The 19,825-nt window shown below is 40.2% G+C and overlaps 3 protein-coding genes across 3 annotated transcripts; 1 reads left to right on the forward strand and 2 right to left on the reverse strand.

Annotated features, from left to right (window-relative positions):
- The first annotated feature begins 3,485 nt into the window (after positions 1-3,485).
- LOC124644412 (bile salt-activated lipase-like) lies at positions 3,486-7,340 on the forward strand. The gene is made up of 4 exons (XM_047183738.1): positions 3,486-3,607; positions 4,524-4,714; positions 5,199-6,436; positions 7,137-7,340. Exons 2-4 carry the CDS (start codon positions 4,538-4,540, stop codon positions 7,336-7,338), a joined length of 1,617 nt encoding a protein of 538 aa, XP_047039694.1. The 5' UTR covers positions 3,486-3,607; positions 4,524-4,537; the 3' UTR covers positions 7,339-7,340.
- A 998-nt stretch (positions 7,341-8,338) lies between these two features.
- On the reverse strand, positions 8,339-13,560 carry LOC124644415 (brachyurin-like). The gene is made up of 7 exons (XM_047183743.1): positions 13,454-13,560; positions 12,101-12,219; positions 11,355-11,483; positions 10,664-10,802; positions 9,730-9,828; positions 9,230-9,441; positions 8,339-8,492 (listed from the first exon to the last, which is right to left on the reverse strand). The coding sequence occupies exons 1-7, from the start codon at positions 13,512-13,514 to the stop codon at positions 8,388-8,390; spliced, it is 864 nt and encodes a 287-aa protein (XP_047039699.1). The 5' UTR covers positions 13,515-13,560; the 3' UTR covers positions 8,339-8,387.
- A 1,822-nt stretch (positions 13,561-15,382) lies between these two features.
- Positions 15,383-19,088, reverse strand: LOC124644538. The gene is made up of 2 exons (XM_047183976.1): positions 17,251-19,088; positions 15,383-16,456 (listed from the first exon to the last, which is right to left on the reverse strand). The coding sequence occupies exons 1-2, from the start codon at positions 19,071-19,073 to the stop codon at positions 15,442-15,444; spliced, it is 2,838 nt and encodes a 945-aa protein (XP_047039932.1). The 5' UTR covers positions 19,074-19,088; the 3' UTR covers positions 15,383-15,441.
- Between the last annotated feature and the right edge of the window lie 737 nt (positions 19,089-19,825).

Raw genomic sequence — 19,825 nt, forward strand, 5'->3', positions numbered from 1 at the left:
TTTTGCTCGATATCGATAACGGCAACAGGTAGATGCGGTTTTATAAATAATGGTAAGGAACCCTTCGTGCGCGATTCCGACTCGCACTTGGCCGGTTTTTGCTTAATTACCCCTGAACCTATAATTAATGAATAGTTATGTAAAAATCGGAACAAGATGATAAAATGTGACTGATATAATATAATGATTCAATAATTGATTTCGTAAGGTAATTATAAGTTGTGATAGAAAATAAATAAGATGAATGAATATAACATACTTTGTTTTATTTCTTACTTACAGCCAGTTTCTTCATCAGAAGTAAAAGCCAAAGTAATGTCACAAAGTAAAAGTAACGGTTAAATTCGTTTTTCACGATTTTATCGATTCGTTTTGCTGTCACTTTAGCCTTGAAAAAACGAATTTGACCGTTACTTTCCGTTGAATTCTGTCATTTAATAATGAATCATTTTGTCTGCAAATTATTTACGATTGAAGAGCAAACTACCGTATAGACCAAAATCACTAAAATGGCAGACCAATCTCAAACCAATCGAATGTCGTTGCAATACGATTGAGTTATAATAGTAGCAGATATGGTTAAAACTGCTTTTGCGATTCAATTTATATTCAATTTTGACATTATTTACTTAGGAGAATCGGGCCCTTGAATCTTGTCAATCTATGTATGTAACTGCATAAACATGACACAGGTTGTCACAGTTATCAGAAATGATCACTGTTTATCATGATTTTGATGTGATAGCATATCCCCTGCAGTTTCTGTGGAATCTGCACAATCAGCGTGCTACATATATTTTAACAAATATAAATCTCGAGCTTTCTCCCAACTATGTTGGGGTCAGCTTCCTGGCTAACCGAGTGCAGCTGAGTACCATTGTGCCACATGGAGCGACTGCCTATCTGACAGCCTCAGCATGTTATTATACATATAAACCTTCCTTTTTAATCACTCTATCTTAAAAAAAAAACGCATTAAAATCCGTTGCGTAGTTTTATAGATTTAAACATACCTAGGTCATCATCCTCCGAGCCTTTTTCCCAACTATGTTGGGGTCGGCTTCCAGTCCAACCGGATTCAGCTGAGTACCAGTGCTTTACAAGGAGCGACTGCCTATCTGACCTCCTCAACCCAGTTACCCGGGCAACCCGATACCCCTTGATTAGACTGGTGTCAGACTTACTGGCTTAGCATACTTAGGTACATAGGTATATAGGGACAGATAAAGCGACTGTGTTTTATACTAGGTAGTTTTATTTTTTTTTATTTATTTAGTATTAAGGCACATCAACATCATAAACACAAACATTTATAAGGGTGCGTCCACATCTGGCGAATGCGCCGCGAATGCGCCGCGAATGCGCAGCACGCGAGCCGATCGCGAGCTGTCCGCGAGCTGCGCGCGTGCAGTCACTGCAATAGTTCGGTGCGCCTCTTTAGCGCAACTCACGCAAGGCTCGCATAGAGCGCGCGAGCGGCGCGCGATCTGCGCGCAATCAGTTCTCGCCCTTACAGTTCCGTATATTGGCTCAGTACTATCGAAGATGGCAGACGTCGCGCGCCGCCTGCGCGCCGCTCGCGTGCGGCGCTTAGGTCGCGCGCGAGCTGCGCGCGGGCCAAGCAGAAGCGGCGCACGAACAAAAATGCACGCGCGCAGCTCGCGGACAGCTCGCGATCGGCTCGCGTGCTGCGCATTCGCGGCGCATTCGCCAGATGTGGACGCACCCTAAGAGACACGAAACAGAGACATATAGCAAGTGTTTACGACAATTACAGACGTGCACAACATTCAAAACAAAGTAGGAGAAAAATACAGTATTCACGTTACAAAATAGATTAACAAAAATATAAAGAAACACAAAAAAAACTACAATTTACACAATATTTATGGCACTTAATTTCCTTAATCCAAACTAATATTATAAATGCGAAAGTAACTCTGTCTGTCTGTCTGTCTGTCTTTTCTTCACGCCTAAACTACTGAACCGATTTGTGTGAAATTTGGTACATACATAGTTTGAAACTTGAGAAAGGACATAGGATAGTTTTTATTACAAAAAAAAAATAAAAATAAAATTATTCCGGACATATAGCGCCATCTATTGGTCAAATCAAAAATCTGCTGGTAGTCACTATTCCACGCGAACGAAGTTGCGGGCAAAAGCTAGTTATATTATATTAACTGCAGTGACCTACACATTGACGGTCATTGACCCCTACATTGGCTTGTACTACCGCTTCTGTTTTTCCTTCGTTTATGATCTTTGATCTAGGTAGTGATAAGCAAGCTAGAGTACATATTTACTTAAGTATATAGTCTCTTTATTACCCGATTTCAAGAGAAGGTTTGACCTGTATAACGCGATGATATCACGTTTGGCATAACCGATTTAATACGGCTTTCAGCATAATAATGGACAATGGCGTCCAAGACCGATTTCGGCCACGGCGGCTATACTCATAATAGGTGATCAGTCAGCTGCGCAGGGCATATTATAGTGCACGTGTATTTGCGCCGACACAGGTGCACTCACTATTCCTTCACTCTCATAGCGCGATGGGACGGTGAACCGACACGACCGGAGAGATCAGGCGCAGGACCGACATTAACGTGCTCTCCGATGCTCGGGTGAATCAATCACCAACTTCCAGACTACGGGCTGCTTTGTGAAAATTGCTAAAACTCACAAAGCGATTTCGGCCCGACCTGGGAAACGAACGAGAGACCTCAAGCACAGCAGTCACGCTTGCGACCACTAGACCAACGAGGCAGTCAAGATATTTGTTATGAGAAGGTTTAAGATTGGCTTACGTAAGTTATATTATTGACATCTGCTTAATTTTTAGGGTTCCGTACCCAAAGGGTAAAACGGGACCCTATTTTTTTCGCTCCTCTGTCCGTCCGTCCGTCTGTCACCAAGCTGTATCTCATGAACCGTGAAATCAGAAATCAGAAATTTTATTTGCTACAGTTAGAGAATTGTAATTTTCACAGATGATGTATTTCTGTTGCCCCTATAACAACAAATACTGAAAACTAGAATTAAATCAATAATTTGGGGGGCTCCCATACAACAAACAAATTGTTTGACTAATTTTTGCTCGATATCGACAACGGCAACAGGTACATGCGGTTTTATAAATAACTAGCTTCTGCCAGCGGTTTCACCCGCATCCCGCGGGAACTATTTCCCGTACCGGAATAAAAAGTAGCCTATAGTCTTCCTCGATAAATGGGCTATCTAACACTAACAGAAATTTTCAAATCGGACCAGTAGTTCCTGTGATTAGCGCGATCAAACAAACAAACAAACAAACTCTTCAGCTTAATAATATTAGTATAGATGGTACGGAACCCTGCGTGTGGGAGTCCGACTCGCATTTGGCCGGTTTTTTTTGCAAAACGTGTTTTCTTTATCTTTTTATATTGTCAAGCCTAAATGCCCTTCGGCATACAAAAAATTGCAAACATAAAAGTGGATCACATCATTCAAGTTCATACATCAAAAAAATCGAGTGTTTTCATAGATAAGATAATGATAGCCATCTTATAAATGTGCTGAATTTAAGTCTAGATAGATAGACTCAAGAATTCGCAGAATTCGGGCAAGTAAAGTGTTTAAGAATAACTATTTTGTAGATAATGTAACGTATCGTCATCCTCCGAGCCCTTTTTCCCAACTACGTTGTTGTCGGCTTCCAGTCTAACCGGATTCAGCTGAGTACCAGTGCTTTACAAGGAGCGACTGCCTATCTGACCTCCTCAACCCAGTTACCCGGGCAACCCGATACCCCTTGGTTAGACTGGTGTCAGACTTACTGGCTTCTGAGTACCCGTAACGACTGCCAAGGATGTTCAGTGACAGCCGGGACCTACAGTTTAACGTGCCATTCGAAACGATAGTGTGACTTTTTCTTTAAAATATTTTAGTTCCTTTAAAATATATATAATATACTAATATATATAATAAACATACCTATTTATATTTTATATAGTATATGTTTAGAATAGTTTATTTTCGATAATGTGTGTTGCTTCGCCATTCATGAAATGCGAGATATCCCTGCTGTAGCACTGTTTGTCACACCGCATGTATCTCGTGGTGTACACGCTCTAGCAAACAGTAACACATTGCGCGCGAACATTACTAACATGTCCGCGACACTGCAACCGCCGTGCGAACACAAGCTAGCTGTGGACTAAATACAAATTGTACCTACACAATATGCGTGAACAATTTCGATGAAATCTCGTCATTAGGATACAATGTTGTAATTAAACTGTAAAATGGCAATTAACTAATCTTCATTTGTAAGTTTTTTTAACCTACAGACAGACATGTGTTGCTGGGTAGTTTGTTCCACCACTTCTTCCCAGCAAAAACACATAGGAAGTGGTGAAGGGCGTTTTGGGGGCTGTCTTTTGTTTTTTTTCTGACGTTCGAAAAGTGTTGTTTTGCAGCCAAGTTACAGTAAATGTTTTTTGACTTTGATTTTAAATAGTTTTCTCTTGTATTTATAGCTATTATTGGTGAGATGAAGGGCCTCATACTCTTACTACTGCTGATCGAGTGTGTACTCGCGGGGCCTCGCGTTGATCCGCTAGTGGAAGCCCCAGTAGGCCTCATACGAGGTCTGCGCAGTGAAGATGGTGATTACGACATGTTTCTAGGAATACCTTACGCTTTGGTGGATGAAGACAACCCGTTTTCGGTAAGAGAACTTTTTAGTAAAATATTTTTATCCGACTTTTTTCAAAGATATACGTGTCAGTTATCTTTGAAAAATATATATATGTGTCAGTTTAAATTAATATTATAAACTACTTAAATGTTTTCTGCCCGCATCCCTTGACAATAAAAAGTCCTGAAAAAAAGTAGTCTTCCACCTTGTTTTTTTTTAAACGCTACTGGTTCGTTTGTTCCTGAGAATAAGTAAACAAACTAACTCTTCAGCTTTGTAATATTACTTTATGTATCTTTAGATTGAATAAAAATAAATAATTGCTAAAGTCTTCGAAAGTAAAGTCTGAAATCACCCACCCGCATTGATCAAGCGTGATGATTAGCGCTCAATCCTTCTACATGTGAGAGGAGGCCGCAGCCCAGCAGTGGGACGATAAAAAGGCAGTAACAGTAAAGTCTCCGTATTTTTGAACAATAAATAACTTCAATCATAAAAATATTTTACCTTCCAGGAATCCACTCCCCACCCGGGCTTTAAAGAACCCTACTCCGCCTACAGCGACGACATTTTCTGCCCCCAAACTATTAATAACATCGTCACAGGCTCAATCCAATGCTTGCAACTGAACATCTATGTACCAATCACTGCTGACTCGAGCCATACATTACCAGTAATGGTATTCTTCCCTGGCGGAGCCTTCGTCAGGGTACAAAAAACGAGAGAAGAATACTCTCCGAAGTTCTTAATACGTCATGACGTCATCCTAGTGACTTTTAACTACAGAGTTGGGCCGTATGGTTTCTTATGTCTGAGCGAACCAGGTTATAATAACCAGGGTCTAAAAGACCAGGTTTTAGCCGTGAATTGGATTAAAGACAATATTGCAGCGTTCGGTGGTGATGTTAATAGGATAACTGCGTTTGGACAATCAGCTGGGAGCATGTCTTTAGATATTCATTTGTTGAATTTTGAAGGGTTTTTTAACCGAGTGATTTTGCAAAGCGGCGTTGCTATTTCGCCTTGGGTGGTTACTGATGAGAATGATAAATTTATTTATAATGTTGCTAAAGAACTTGGTCATCATTTTGACAATGTAACTGAAGTTATAAAGTTTCTATCAACTAAAGATCCTTTGGAAGTGATCAGAGCGTCCAATGAACACCTGTATTTTCGTAACAAAAATCCTGTACCAAGACCTTGTGTAGAAAAAATTGGAAACGATATAACTTTGAAAGATTTTCCTATTAACTTAAAACCTAAAGTTAAAAATATAGACATAATGGTAGGACATACGAACAAGGAAGTTAAATTTGTATACCCTGACAACGCAAGACCAGATTTTTATAGGAACTATGATTTTAAAGATGAACTATTATTTGTTTTTCCTGAAGATATTAACTCGGATATCGTTCAACAATTTTATATTGGAGACGAAACTCTATCTGAAGAATTACAAAGCGTAATCCTAGATTACAGCTCAGATTTCGCTTTTAGTTATCCAGCGGAGAAATCAGTTGAAAGATATATTAATGCTGGAGCTAGAAGTGTGTATAAATACATGTTTTCTTACGAAGGGGGTCGGAATAGAGTGAGTATTAACAGGAACTTCACAGCTAAAGGAGCCTCCCATTCTGATGATACTACATATATATTTGATAATGAAATGTTTGAGGGTATGCAGCCGAGTGAGAAAGATCAGAGGATTATAGATGCTATGACTACTATGTGGACAAATTTCGCTAAATATGGGTGAGTTGTATACTTAAATAATAATGGTGTCCACGGCCGATTTCGGCCACGGCGGCTGTTATCGGTGGAGATCAGCCAGCTGCGCAGGACATAGTGCACGAGCATTTGCGCAGACACAGCTGCACTCACTATTCCTTCACTCTCATAACCCGATGGGACGGCAATCCGACACCACCGGAAAGAGATCAAGATCATTCAGAGATCAAGAGACATTTACGTGCTCTCCGATGCACGGGTGAATCAATCACCAACTTCCAGACTACGGGCTGCTTTGTGAAAGTTTTAGAAAACCCACAAAGCGATTTCGGCTCGACCCGGGAATTGAACCCGAGACCTCGAGCACAGCAGCCTGTCTATCTATCCCAACAATTTTAGGTTCGGCTTCCAGTCTAACTGCATGCATCTGTGTACCAGTGTGCCACATGGAGCGACTGCCTATCTGACCCCAACACTGTGACCTGGGCAACGCGATACTCCTTGGTTAGACTAGTGGTCAGACTTTATAGCTTCCGACTATCCATAATACTGCCAAGGATTTTCAAATGACTACCGAGACTCATCATTGAATCTTCAGAAATAATGATGATGATTAACCTTATAATCGATTGATTCCTGCGGCTTTACTTAGCCACGTATTTCTCAAATCACGTATATTTCTCTTTTTCTTTAATTTCATAACTAACTATTTTCATATTTCCAGTGATCCAACGCCATCGACCACCGATGTCACCCCAGTAAGATGGCGTCCAGCACAGCTGTCACGGCGGCCATACTTGAACATAGACAACGAGTTAGCTGTCAAGAGCCGTGTGTTCCACGACAGAATGGCTTTCTGGGAGATTTACTTTAAGCTGTACGAGGATAAATTGAGTAGTTATAAGGGGATTAAAGATTTGAAATGACGTAAAACTTTTTTTTTACAAATAAAATGAACAGAGTTTAAAAATATACCTAAAAACTTGTCCGCAATTTGACAAATAGTATACTTAAAACTGAATGAAAATCGGCATACATACAATGTGAACGGAACTGCAGGACTTCGTGCATTTCATGCTGAGGGAGCCGCTCAGGAAGGCCATCCCTATTAATATTATAAATGCGGAAGTAACTCTGTCTGTCTGTCTGTTACACTAACCACTGTCTAAACCACTGAACTGACTTTAATAAAATTTGGTCCAAAGATAGAGTTGATCTTGAGAAAGAACATAGGATAGTTTTTATCCCGGACTTTTTGGAGAATTCTCTTGGAAACGCGATATAACCGAACTCTACGCGGGCGAAGCCGTGGGCGGAAGCTAGTTAAGAATAAGAAGGATCTGATACGCAGGTAGGCTGTGATAGAAAATGATCAATAACCTTAGGGGATCTACTTAACGGCCTTGGAACTTGGGCCTTGGCCTTGGATTATTTTCTTACACATACATAATTACAAATGAAGCTAATATAAGCGTGTTAAAGACAAGATTAACCGTGTCTGTCCGTAGGGGACCCGATTTAAATCTGGAAGAAATAAAAATGACAAAGTAATTTGCAATGATTATTTATTTATTAAAAATTAAACATAGCATCAACAAGCTATATCTACCATAAAGTCCTATTTTATCGCCATATTTCTTTTAAAAAAAGAGCAGACCACAGATATTATATATTATATTATGTGAAACTAATATTTTTTCTTGCATTTTAACCTACACTGTCAACTTGATTGTAACAAATATAGTTATCGGCACGGATATTGAGCCCTGAACTTCACCTGCGTAGAAGCGATTTATTGGTTTATTGCCTTATGTGTACAGTGCTCAAAGCGATCCCCACTCTTCCGCCGAGAGCTCAATATCCGTGCCGGTAACTATACCTCATAATTTTCAAAAAATCGTTTCCATTTTGTTTTGTCGTTCAATCAATTACTCTATGACTCTATGGTCTGTATAAGTGTTGCCAGTATAAAATATTACAGGTTACGTTTGATCCAGCTCAGGTAAGCTGTCACTCGCATGTAACCCGTCGAGAAACCGTTCTGACATCCCATGTTCGACTGGATTGAAGTGACTCCGATCTGAAATGTGGAATATGGTAGATAAATTAAATATATACCTAGTGCATATCTAGGAATAATTGAATATGTCTATTGCGCTCTGAGGGAACATTTAATTAGAACAAAGCAATAAAGAAATATAATTAGAACAAGGCTGGTCGGCTGCAGCATTTTAGGTTTTGCATTTTGGCGTGAAAGCGCAACAGATACACAGCCATAATAAATGAAAACTAGAATATTTCGGATCTAGTCAACTCAGTGGAAGATCTTTAACGCTTATTTAGTCTTGACTCAAAAAACACAATCTAATCGATCTATTATTTTACATAAGTGTAGAATCATCGGCACGAATCTTGAGCGCCGACCTTCACCTGCGCAGAAGTGATTTATTAGCAAACAACCAATCCCGAGTGACGGCTATGACGCGATGCGCTGCGGGCCAATCACCGCTTTACAACGCCCCCGCGCCATACTTCATACCACAAAAGGGACCCAATAAATTACTTTTACGCAGGTGAAGGTCAGCGCTCAAGATTCGTGTCGATTATTATAACTGTATGTATGGTAGTTAGTTCTGCAGGCGTTAACATTGCGACTGATTTTGATTAATCTTGGCAGTCAAGCTCACACGTAGCATATAGAATAACAGAATACTATATATATGCTGCTTTTTACCTGCGGAAAGAAGTTCCCTCAAGACGCGATTGAACAGCTAGCGGATCATAAAAAAGCGTATTTAAAAATCATCAAAAACTCACCAACACATCGGTCCCATTGAAGTATTCAGGGGCCACCAGGGGCCCGCCTAGGTCGCCTCCACAGGTACCAAACCCATTCGCCCCACTAGTACACAAGATCTTGTCACTGTTGTACGCCGGGCGCTGCGGAAGCCCGTAGTAACATTCATACCAGTTGTCTATTACAGGTACTATGACAGACTGCTGGTCGGTTTTAGGACCTACTTGGGACCCTGTGGAGTTAAAGGGGTTATAGTAGGTTGGCGTTATAGAGGGCTAATATAAGATATTTAAATGGTGAGTGGTTTCATTGGTTAAAAACTTAATTGTTGGCTTAGGTGTTGGTTTAGGTAGAGCTAAATAACTAATTGGTTTAGTGGTATAAGAAATTCTATTCCAAACGGTAGTCTCTTTCTTGACAAAGTGGCTTATGGTGAAAAATGTGCGCAGGATTTCGATACTGTTCATGTGGTCTCCACACGTGGCTCACGTAGCTAGTGGCTAACAAGAAGAATACTTACAATCACTGGTCTTCCCGAATCCGGAGACTTTGGCACCAATGCCGGCAAACGTGTTGTTCACATCCGACTCAAATGGCAGGGTGACTGGGTACATGTAGTCTGAAAAATACATAAAGAAATGGATTACATATCTATAGTAATATATTATAAAGAGGTAATAAGTTTGTATGTAGGGGGTAATCTTCGGAACCGGTGGTCGGATTTCGAAAATTCTTTTACTGATACATAGCTACAATGTTCCTGAGTGACATAGGCTATATTTTATCCCGGTGCGGGCAGTAGCTCCCACGGGACGCGGGTGAAACCGCAGGAAAACGGCTAGTATGTTATAAAGAGGTAGTAAGTTTGTATGTAGGGGGTAATCTTCGGAACCGGTGGTCGGATTTCCAAAATTCTTTCACTGATACATAGCTACAATGTTCCTGATTGCCATAGGCTATAATTTTTACAGGAGTTCCCACGGGACGCGGGTGAAACGGCTAGTATATTATAGACGGCTAACAGCATGTACTACATAAATGTCCATATCGCTTTTACCACAATGGCATCCAAATCGATTGGTCAGCCGCAGCGTCTGTTCTCTCTAAGGAGATCAGTCAGCTACGCAGGACATATTATAGTGCTCTCACATTTGCTTGGACACAGGTGCACTCACTATTCCTTCACTCTCATAGCGCGACGGAACGGCAATCCGACACCACCGGAGTGAGATCAGGCGCAGGACCGACATCAACGTGCCCTCCGATGCACGGGTGTATCAAACACCAATTTCCAGACTGCGGGCTGCTTCGTGAAAGTTTCTTATTATAGTTACTGGTTCAAGAAGTCAGATAGGCAGTCGCTCCTTGTGGCACACTGGTACTCAGCTGCATCCAGTTAGACTGGAAGCCGACACCAACATAGTTGGGAAAAGGCTCGGGAGATGAGGACTTACTATAATTGTTGACGGTGTATCTAAGCGTGAGCATAGCCAGGTCATTGGAGAGAGGTTTGCTGGTGTAACCCGGATGCACGGATATCCCGGTCACTTCCCGCCGGTAGCTATAGAACAACTGGGTTTCTCCTAGCACCACCTGGTGACAGATTGACGAACTTTATGAAAGAGAAACTTGCCTAAACATATTTAACATGTCGGATATAAAAGTGGTCCAGATTTTTCTACTTTCAATTCTCGTTTAAATTATTCTTATGATAGGTAGCTTTATGTCGCAGTTTTGCTTGAGTCTTGAGATGACTAGTTAATCCTGTAACTGACTATCCGTCAGTTACACAAAGCTTCATTAAAGTTATAGCTTCTTTAAATCTATTGCTGACTCTTTCTTTGTCAACAGGATAAAATGTGACAGCAATAGATTTAATGAAGCTTTAACTTTAATGGAGCTTTGTGCAACTGACGGTTATTCCATTAAAAATAAACTAAATGCACATTGGGATTCGTTCTTAAGTTAGCTTTTTTACTCTTGATGGTAGAGATGGAAGTCCAATTTCGTCTTAGAAACCCCTAATGCCATCTCCCACCTCAATCTTCCTTTCCTGCAGCAGCTTGGAGCCTCTCCTCTCACTAAATAAAGTATTTTCCCCTATAAAAATTCTAGCAACTTCTTTAAGGTTTTAAGTATCCTGACCTCAATCTTCCTTCCTTGCTGGTAGCCGTCTGACCAGCACTGCGCGGCTGTGAGCACTTTCTTCTGACTGACCAGCGTGCCACTGCAGATTGACATCTGATTGGAAACCAGCGTGATGATGAGACCAGCCTGTAATTGAAGAAGATAGAGTTAGAAGGGAGTGAGTGACAGGGATGAATGGAAGTGTAAGACATATTGCGCCAACCACAAATATATAATAAAATTGGGAACAGGGCAGGAGGAAGAAGAAGAAGATCAATAAATCGGGTTGGGGAAAGGCTAGGCAAATTTTGCTGAGAAAAGATATAAAGTTAAACAAGCATGCGCAGTTTCTATAAAAGCGATTCCCCTATGGTGCGGCACTGTTTGTCACACCGCATGTATCTCGTGTTGTACTCGCTCTAGCAAACAGTAACACATTGCGCGCGAACATTATTAACATGTCCGCGAAACTGCCACCGCCGTGCGCTAATACTATGCTAGCTGTGCATTTGTCATATTTTTTCAAAGCATCATCATCTCCCGAGCCTTTTGCCAACTACATATGGTGGGGTCGGCTTCCAGTCTAACCGGATTCAGCTGAGTGCCAGTGTCTTACAAGGAGCGACTGCCTGTCTGACCTCCTCGACCCAGTTACCCGGACAGCCCATTACCCCTTGGTTAGACTGGTGACTTTCAAAGCACTAGCATCACCTAGCCCAAAGACGAGGTTCAAGCTCTTGCAAGACTGAAATAAAGAAACTCACCAAGTAAGGATTATCACCATACGCGGCCGGCATTCCTCCGATGATCCGAGAGCTCATCTGACGCATCTCCGCCTGCCTGATCCTGGCTGCTTCAGGTATGCCCACATCCTCGTGGTAACCTACAGTCAAATTACAATAATTAGTAATGATATGGAGAGTGGAGTCGCTAGAGCAGGGTTAGCAGCCCGCTCGGAAGGTAGGTGCCTCGTGGTAAGTGGCGAGTGGGCCGGTGATGCTGGACCCATAGGAAGCGCGTAATCTGCGTTTAAAGTCCGCCGAGGTATCCTCACCCTTCAGCCGCTCATGTACCTGTTGCCCTCTTGTTGCGATTTAGCGACTGATTCCCGTGGGCCCAGTAAGTGAGGTGGCGAGACTCCACCTGCCATTTTTACATGTATTTAATACATTGTCATCGGCAGGTGCCATAGTTCCCGTAGTTTCCCCATTCCTAGTCCATTAGCATCCCATTACAATAGCCCAAGTAGTTTTCATCCATAGTTAGCAATAGTTTAGCACAGAACCGGGGATTGTCCTTGGGTACATATCTATAGTGTATACAGGGATAATCGTCGGTTTTGTGTCGCCATTTCATTAAAGTTGTCTCAGGCTTCGGCGTGTTGGCTTCGGCCCCACGTTCGCCTCCCAAAAATCCGGGACTCTATAGTCCCGAGGTCTGGCAGAGACATACATTTGTAATAATATAAGTATTAGGAGCCGTGGCTCGTGGCTAATTAATCTACCAATCTTAAGGTTAAACAATACTTGGCGCGGTCCGTAGACTAGTGTCTCCCAGCTGGTTTGGCAGACGTCGCGGGTTGGCGAGAATCCGGAAAGTCTGCTATCAGTCTTACCAAGGAGGTTGCCGAGGTTACTGCTCCGTTGAGGAGGTTAAATAGACATGTCGCTCTATAAAACTCTGGTTCTCAGATGAATCTGGTAACACAGGAATCCGACCCCAACATAGGTGGGAAAGGCTAGGCTGACCCTAAATCTTAAACTACTGAATCGTCTAAGCTACATCATCACCCGACTTCAGACATATTTAATACGTATAGGTATGAGAAGGAATTCCCTTCGAACAAATAAAAATACAAAAAAGCAAATATAAAAAGAGTCCGACGAATTGAGAACCTTCCCCCTTTTTGGGAAGTTGGTTAAAAATAAACTTTAAGTAGGCACTTACCGGGCTGCGGGTTGTTCGAAAGAGTTACCGCGGCCCTGGTGCATAAAAGGCCTATGATGGAACGCGACGGTTTTTAGTCAGTAAGAGTCTGACACTCCCTCACCGCTGCTAACCCACAGCGGGAGGGGTCATTCGATGATTTTTGACGTCGTTAAAAAAAAAGTACTTACCGAGCCCAAGAGCCTGGGCCACCAACCCAACGACCACACTGAATAAGATCAGGAACTTCATGGTGAATTCTCCTTGGTCTACTGAACAATGTGAGAGGGGGGAGACACAAAGAGTATTTATAATATGTTGAATGATAACGTTAATATCTTAAGGGCTGTGACGTGTGCAGGAAAGTGTTGTTGAAAGTATGTATTGTGCCGTGGGTTTGCTTACTTTTATTCTGTAGGTACATGTTTTTCAAAGTCAGATAAAAATTTTTTGGTGGTAGTTATGGTGAAAAGACACCCGTGTCGGCGGCGCGCGTTGTTCCACGCGCTCCTCAAAGAGATGTCAGTAACCGCAGCGGGGCCCAGTAGGGCCAAGGTCTGCCGGGGCTGCGGGATTGTTCGAAAGAGTAACCGCAGCTCTGGTACATAAAAGGCCTACGACGGAACACGGTGGTTTTTAGTCAGTAAGAGTCTGACACTCCCTCACCGCTGCTAACCCATAGCGGGTGGGGTTGATGATTTCCCATTGAAAAAAAGTATAGGGTTATATAAACAAACATACATGTCAATGTTAGTTATGTCAGTTTAGTACTTAACTTTCAATAAATTAACATACGTAGGTACTTCAAATTCTATTATTGCGAAGTAAACACTCCAAAAAAGGGACTTTACATATTGTAAGTATTATAATTACGTTTTCCTCATAATTTCCTGAAAACTGTTTTACGGAATCTTTTCTTTTTTTTTTCTTAGCCGCATTGCAGGGCAAAGGCCTCCCCATTTAACCTCCACACCTCTCGATCTTTTGAGACCTCCCACCAATCAGGGTTGTAGGCATCCAAGTCATACGGAATCTAACAAAAATATTTAGTTGCTGGCACTCGTCATACTGACACTCACTCCCTTCCTATTCATGTCATCTTTCAGGCAATCCATCCATCCTTTCTTAGGTTTTCCTCTTCCTCTCCATCCATCTACATTCATACTGAAATCTATATCATACATAATATTATAAGCTGTAGATAGAGTTTATTTGTTTGTTTGCTAAACTAAGAACGACTGGGCTGTTATGAACAATTCTTTCAATGTTAGATAGCTCATGTATGGAAGCATACGATAGGGCTATTTTTTACCCGGGTGCACTAAGTAGTTCCCTCAGGGCGTGGGTGAAACCACAGGCAAAAGCTAGTCAAAGGTATAAATGCGAAAGTAACTCTGTCTGTCTGTTACGCTTTCACGTCTAAACCACTGAACATTTTAATAGGCACAGAGATAGAGTTGACCTTGAGAAAGAACATAGGATAGTTTTTATCCCAAACATTTGAAGAGTTCTCTTGGAAACGCGATATAACCGAACTCTACGCGGGCGAAGCCGCACACGGAAGCTAGTAATGTTCATTGTGTTTTCCTATGAAATTCTTATATGATCGGTGCTTGAAGATAATTCGTTACAAGTTATTAGTAGAAGTACTTGAACTTAAGTGTTCTGCTTTTCTTATTCTATTATAATAATCATAATTATGTCATTTAAATTGAAACATACAATCCTAATTATAATTTCTTAATTGTGTCACGTTATCTACGACGTTTCTCATAAATATTTTTGTGAATTCGTGCAATACTTTTTGGCGGTTCAGATACTCTGGAAAAGGCTAGGCAGATAATTATTAGGATTTTTAATTTCGGATGGCACGTTAAACTGTAGGTCCCGGCTGTCATTGAAGATCCTTGGCAGTCGTTGCGGGTAGTCAGAAGCCAGTAAGTCTGACACCAGTCCAACCAAGGGGTATTGGGTTGCCCGGGTAACTGGGTTGAGGGGGTCAGATAGGACAGTCGCTTCTTGTAACACACTGGTACTCAGCTACATCCGGTTTGCCTGGAAGCCGACCCCAACATAGTTGGGAAAAAGGCTCGGAGGATGATGATAAATAAAACAAACAATTATTCGGTTTAATTTTAATAAACCATTTATTTACGACGTTTTAAGAACGTTGGTAGCCTCACCATACATTCTTGGCTACTTGAGGTTGACCTAAATTAGCTGTTTTAGCTTTCACAGTTACTGTAGATATACTAAAAGTCGTATTGACATTCTTTGTAGTCACCCCTTTGCTGGTAACAGTAGCTTTATCTTTACCTTTAGTCATTTTAGTAGTCTTCTTATTATCTTTAGTAATTTGTTTGGTTTTGTTATTTTTCGAGTCTTTAGTAGTTCCTTTGTTTTTCCCAGATTTGTCACCTTTTAGTGCCATCAATGGTACTGCTAAAGGGTCTGATTTCTTATTTTTTGTGTCAATTTTTTCGGTGGTTGTATTTGTAGTGAGTTTGACAGTAGTAGTAGTTGTTTTTGTAGCGTTAGTCACAATTTTCTTGGTTGTAGTTGTAGTTTTGACTGTTGTTTTAACAGTAGGTTTAACTGTAGTTATAGTCGTTGGTTTTTCTTGCAATTTACCAACGATGTCGTTGTAGATTTTAACGAAATTCTTGTTTCCATCTTTTTTGTTACTTCTTAAAAAGTCTTCGTTCACAAGCTTCACATTAGCCTCTTCATTTATACCTTTTAAATTATCATTGGTTTCATTACTGCCATTCATTTTCGCTTTAACAACATCCAACTCTCTTTCTAAATTATTCAATTTATTTATCAGTTGTGGATCTATAAGTCCTGAAAGACTGTCATTGAAAAGACTCTTCCTCTGACTCATTTCTCTATCTCTTTCTTTTTTAAACTCTTCTATAGAAACTCCTTCACCAGACATCATGGGTGGGGCTGCACTCTTTCTCATGTCTCCAACGTTATTTTGGTCCCATAATTCAAACTGGTTGGAATACCTACTCTGGGACATATTTTGTGCAGACTTAAGTATCGATGGCGTGGGTCTGACGAGACCTTTCAATTTAAGGATCCTGGGAGGTACATATTTAGCAGTACTCAGTGTTGGTGCAGTCGTTGGTATAGGAAGACCAAACTCTTCAGTTCCTAAGATACCACGTGGATATGTTTCTACCTTGTGACTGGAAATAAAATGTTCAATTAGATGTAGCATAAAATGTTTGCACCCTAAAGGCTGCGAAACTACTGAAGCAATTTGGAAAATTCTTTCACCGTTTGGAAGCTACACTCTTCCCGAGTAATACAGGCTATATTTTATCCCACTACGGGCAGTACCTACAAGACGTGGGTAAAACCATAGGAAATCGGCTAGTTTATAATAAAAACGTTTTTTTTTTCAAAAGCTCCGAAATCACTGAACCGATCTGAAAAGCTACATTATCCCTCAATATCATAGGCTATATTTTATCCTGAAACAGGTAGCAATAGGGTAGTGTCCAGGGTCGAAATAATGAAATAATATTTAGTCCGCTTTTTAGATAATCAAAAAATATTGGATACGTATTTTTTCTTTTTTTAATTAAACATAAAATGACAAAGATAATACACTTCAAAAATTAGGAGTGGGGGCCTTTTACGTCACAGTGTCCTGAAAACTGTAGCAACTTGTGACGTCACACTCAACTTTAACACGCTATATCTTAACAAGTTCTGATCCAATTTAAAAAATAAAAAATACGTATCGCTTAATTTTGGACAATCTACAAGACGGACTAATGATTATTTTTTAGGAAACTAGCCTATTCCCACCGATGACGAACCAAAAAAAAACAGCTACTTCTAAATATTAGATAGTACGGTAGACTGCACATCAGTGGTAACTGTCATGCACCTTAACTCAATAGTAATAAGTACGATTTTCCTATAAAACTGTTACCACTGACCTGAAGTTGACTGTACAATAAAAAAATCTTACATCATATGGACAGGAGTTTTAACATCATCGAAACCGCGTTTAAAATCGTTGTAAGCATCCAGCTGTGTATAGCGAACCACTTCAGGCCTATGACGATAGTATGGTTCCTTATTGTATCCTTGTTTCATTGTAGGTACCTTATCACGTTTATAAGACTTATGTTTCTCGTTCTTCTCTTGTTTTAGCTTCAAATGCTTCTTCTTCGATTTCGACTTCTGTTTTTTAGATTCATGTTTTTTGTGAACATGCTTGTTATGCTTTTGTGTTTTAGTGTGCTTCTGTTTTTTATCTGTGTGCTTACGTTTCTTAGACTGTCTGTGTTTTCTCATCGTGTGCTTCGCTTTTTTTGATGTATGCTTGTGTTTTTGTGTGTGCTTCTTTTTATCAGATTTTGTGTGCTTTTTCAATTTCGACCAGACTTTTGAGGCATCTGAAGATTCATTTGATTCCTCTGTAGATTTTTGCTTAGGCGTTGGCGATGTGTATCTATTCAGTATGTACTTAGGGATCCCACCCGTTGATTCTTCCACCCACATCCTTTGCACTGATTGGAATGTAGATTTCTTTACTGATTTACTGTCAGCTCGTTGCTTTATCTTTGCTTCCTTAGCCAATCTCTCTGATCTGTATGTGATTTCTTCTGGGAATAGAGTCACGTATCGCTCTGTGTTGTACTCTCTTTGTCTCTCCTGAGAGAATTCTATGGAGTTGGAACTAGAGTCAATAGATTCGCCTGTGTCAATGTTTTTTGAATTCAGTGAAGATTGTGCACTTGTTTCTTTATCGTTTGTAGCTTCTTTCGAATCTTTTTTAGAATCATCAATTTGTTCTTCCGAATTCGCGTCTGTTTTTTCGTCTTTTTCCTTAACTTCTTTAGATTTTTCGTCTGTTGTCAAGTTATCGTCTAAAATCTCTGAAATTGCTCCAGATTTATGTTGGTTTTCATGAGATTCTTTATCACTACTGTCTGCGTCTGTCTGTTGTTCTACTGATTTAGATTCTTCTCTCCCTCTCACGGTACTCACTTGGCGTTCTCTTGATGTATCTTCTTTTTCATTGACTTTAGTTTTAGTATTAACAAACTTGCCTTTTGTAGCAATCGTGTAATCAATAAACTTCGTATTAGCCGTAGTTTTTAATTTTGCAGGATTTTTCCAAAGTGCTTCTATTTTACCTTTTAATTCTCGCCTAGCATTTGGGTTGAGGTCTGTATAATGATCGAATATAATAGATCGAACTGCATATTTGACAATATTGACTAAAGTATCAGGATTTCGTTTAGATTTCGCCTCGCCATAATTTTTTAAAGCTGTCAGTACTTTATTAAATTTCTCTTGACCGTCCTGCATGTATAGAGAATTGATGTAATCAACAAATTCCTTAACTTTTTTAGAATAGTTTTCTTCTTTTAACATCTTCGCAAGTAAACTCATATTGGCTTCAGTTTCAGCTACAGGCTTAGCTCTAACCAGTTCTAATATAGCTCCTAACTGCCTCCTAGTTTCAATATTTTCAATAATTTCGTAAAACTTGCAACCTCTGTAGTGGTATTTCCTTATTTCGTCGCTTAAAATTAAGAAAAAGTCTTCGAAATCATCGTTTTCATAATTGTTTAGAATGTTTATAGCTTCCTGTATAAAGGCGGTTATAGTTTTAACTTTTTTCGTGTTAGTGTCACGACGTTCGTTTTTATTCGGAATGAAGTTATCTTTTTCTTCAGGCATCAAGTTGTCGACATTTTGTAATATTATGTTTGGGTCGTAATTGCGTTTACGGTTCTTTGTAAGAGTGTGTATGTGACCTGTAAGAGTATATTTGTTCATTTTATTCACGGAGAACAAAATTACTATAGTTCGGCCATTCAGAGAATGCGTTCCTGACACGTCGCGATTGAACTGACGACGTAACTTTGCAATGGCGTTGCAGTTACGATAAAAATATTTTTGCTGGTTGTTTACCGTTTTAACAATTGAGGAGCATTAAAACAACATTATTATATCAATAATCAATGAATGTAGTTACGTCGTCAGTTCAATCGCGACGTGTCAGGAACGCATTCTCTGAATGGCCGAACTATAGAGGAGATGTCGTAATGCTAAATCTACCAAGAAATTAGTGCGCCAAAATGGGGGGTTCGGAGATTGAGGAACGTTACTAGCTCCGTAATTACATGTCTCCTATGGAACACTCAAAATAAAAACCCAATCAATCAAGACCAATCTTTGACAGATTGGTTATGGTTTGACAAGGAACTATCTTCCTTACGACATCTCCACTGTCTTTCCTTACTCCATGTTATTTTTTATGTAAGTGAAAATAGATCTATAAGACAATAGATTAATGCTCAATCCTTCTCCGTGTGAGAGGAGGCCTGTGCCCAGCAGTGGGACGATAAAAAGGCAGTATAATAACAGTAACAGTAAGACAATAGTATTTCTGGATTAAGTGACTAATAAAGCAAAAAACAAGAATTTAATATATTAAAAGTAAATTATTCTATTCGTTTGTAAAACTTATCAAATATAATAAAAAATAACTACCAAATATGGTGAACAGCAGAAAGCAAGCGCACACT

The sequence above is a fragment of the Helicoverpa zea genome, chromosome 30 (assembly GCF_022581195.2).
Source record: "Helicoverpa zea isolate HzStark_Cry1AcR chromosome 30, ilHelZeax1.1, whole genome shotgun sequence".
NCBI classification, from domain to species: domain Eukaryota; kingdom Metazoa; phylum Arthropoda; class Insecta; order Lepidoptera; family Noctuidae; genus Helicoverpa; species Helicoverpa zea.

Coding starts and splice junctions, on each gene's coding strand:
- LOC124644412 (XM_047183738.1), top strand. CDS start 4,538: ATGAAGGGCCTCATACTCTTACTACTGCTGATCGAGTGTGTACTCGCG. Junction 4,715..5,198: donor ATGAAGACAACCCGTTTTCG/GTAAGAGAACTT, acceptor TTTACCTTCCAG/GAATCCACTCCCCACCCGGG. Junction 6,437..7,136: donor ACAAATTTCGCTAAATATGG/GTGAGTTGTATA, acceptor TCATATTTCCAG/TGATCCAACGCCATCGACCA.
- LOC124644415 (XM_047183743.1), bottom strand. CDS start 13,514: ATGAAGTTCCTGATCTTATTCAGTGTGGTCGTTGGGTTGGTGGCCCAG. Junction 9,829..10,663: donor ATACACCGTCAACAATTATA/GTAAGTCCTCAT, acceptor TGTATTTTTCAG/ACTACATGTACCCAGTCACC. Junction 9,442..9,729: donor ATTCGGGAAGACCAGTGATT/GTAAGTATTCTT, acceptor TTAACTCCACAG/GGTCCCAAGTAGGTCCTAAA.
- LOC124644538 (XM_047183976.1), bottom strand. CDS start 19,073: ATGAACAAATATACTCTTACAGGTCACATACACACTCTTACAAAGAAC. Junction 16,457..17,250: donor AAAACTCCTGTCCATATGAT/GTAAGATTTTTT, acceptor TTTTATTTCCAG/TCACAAGGTAGAAACATATC.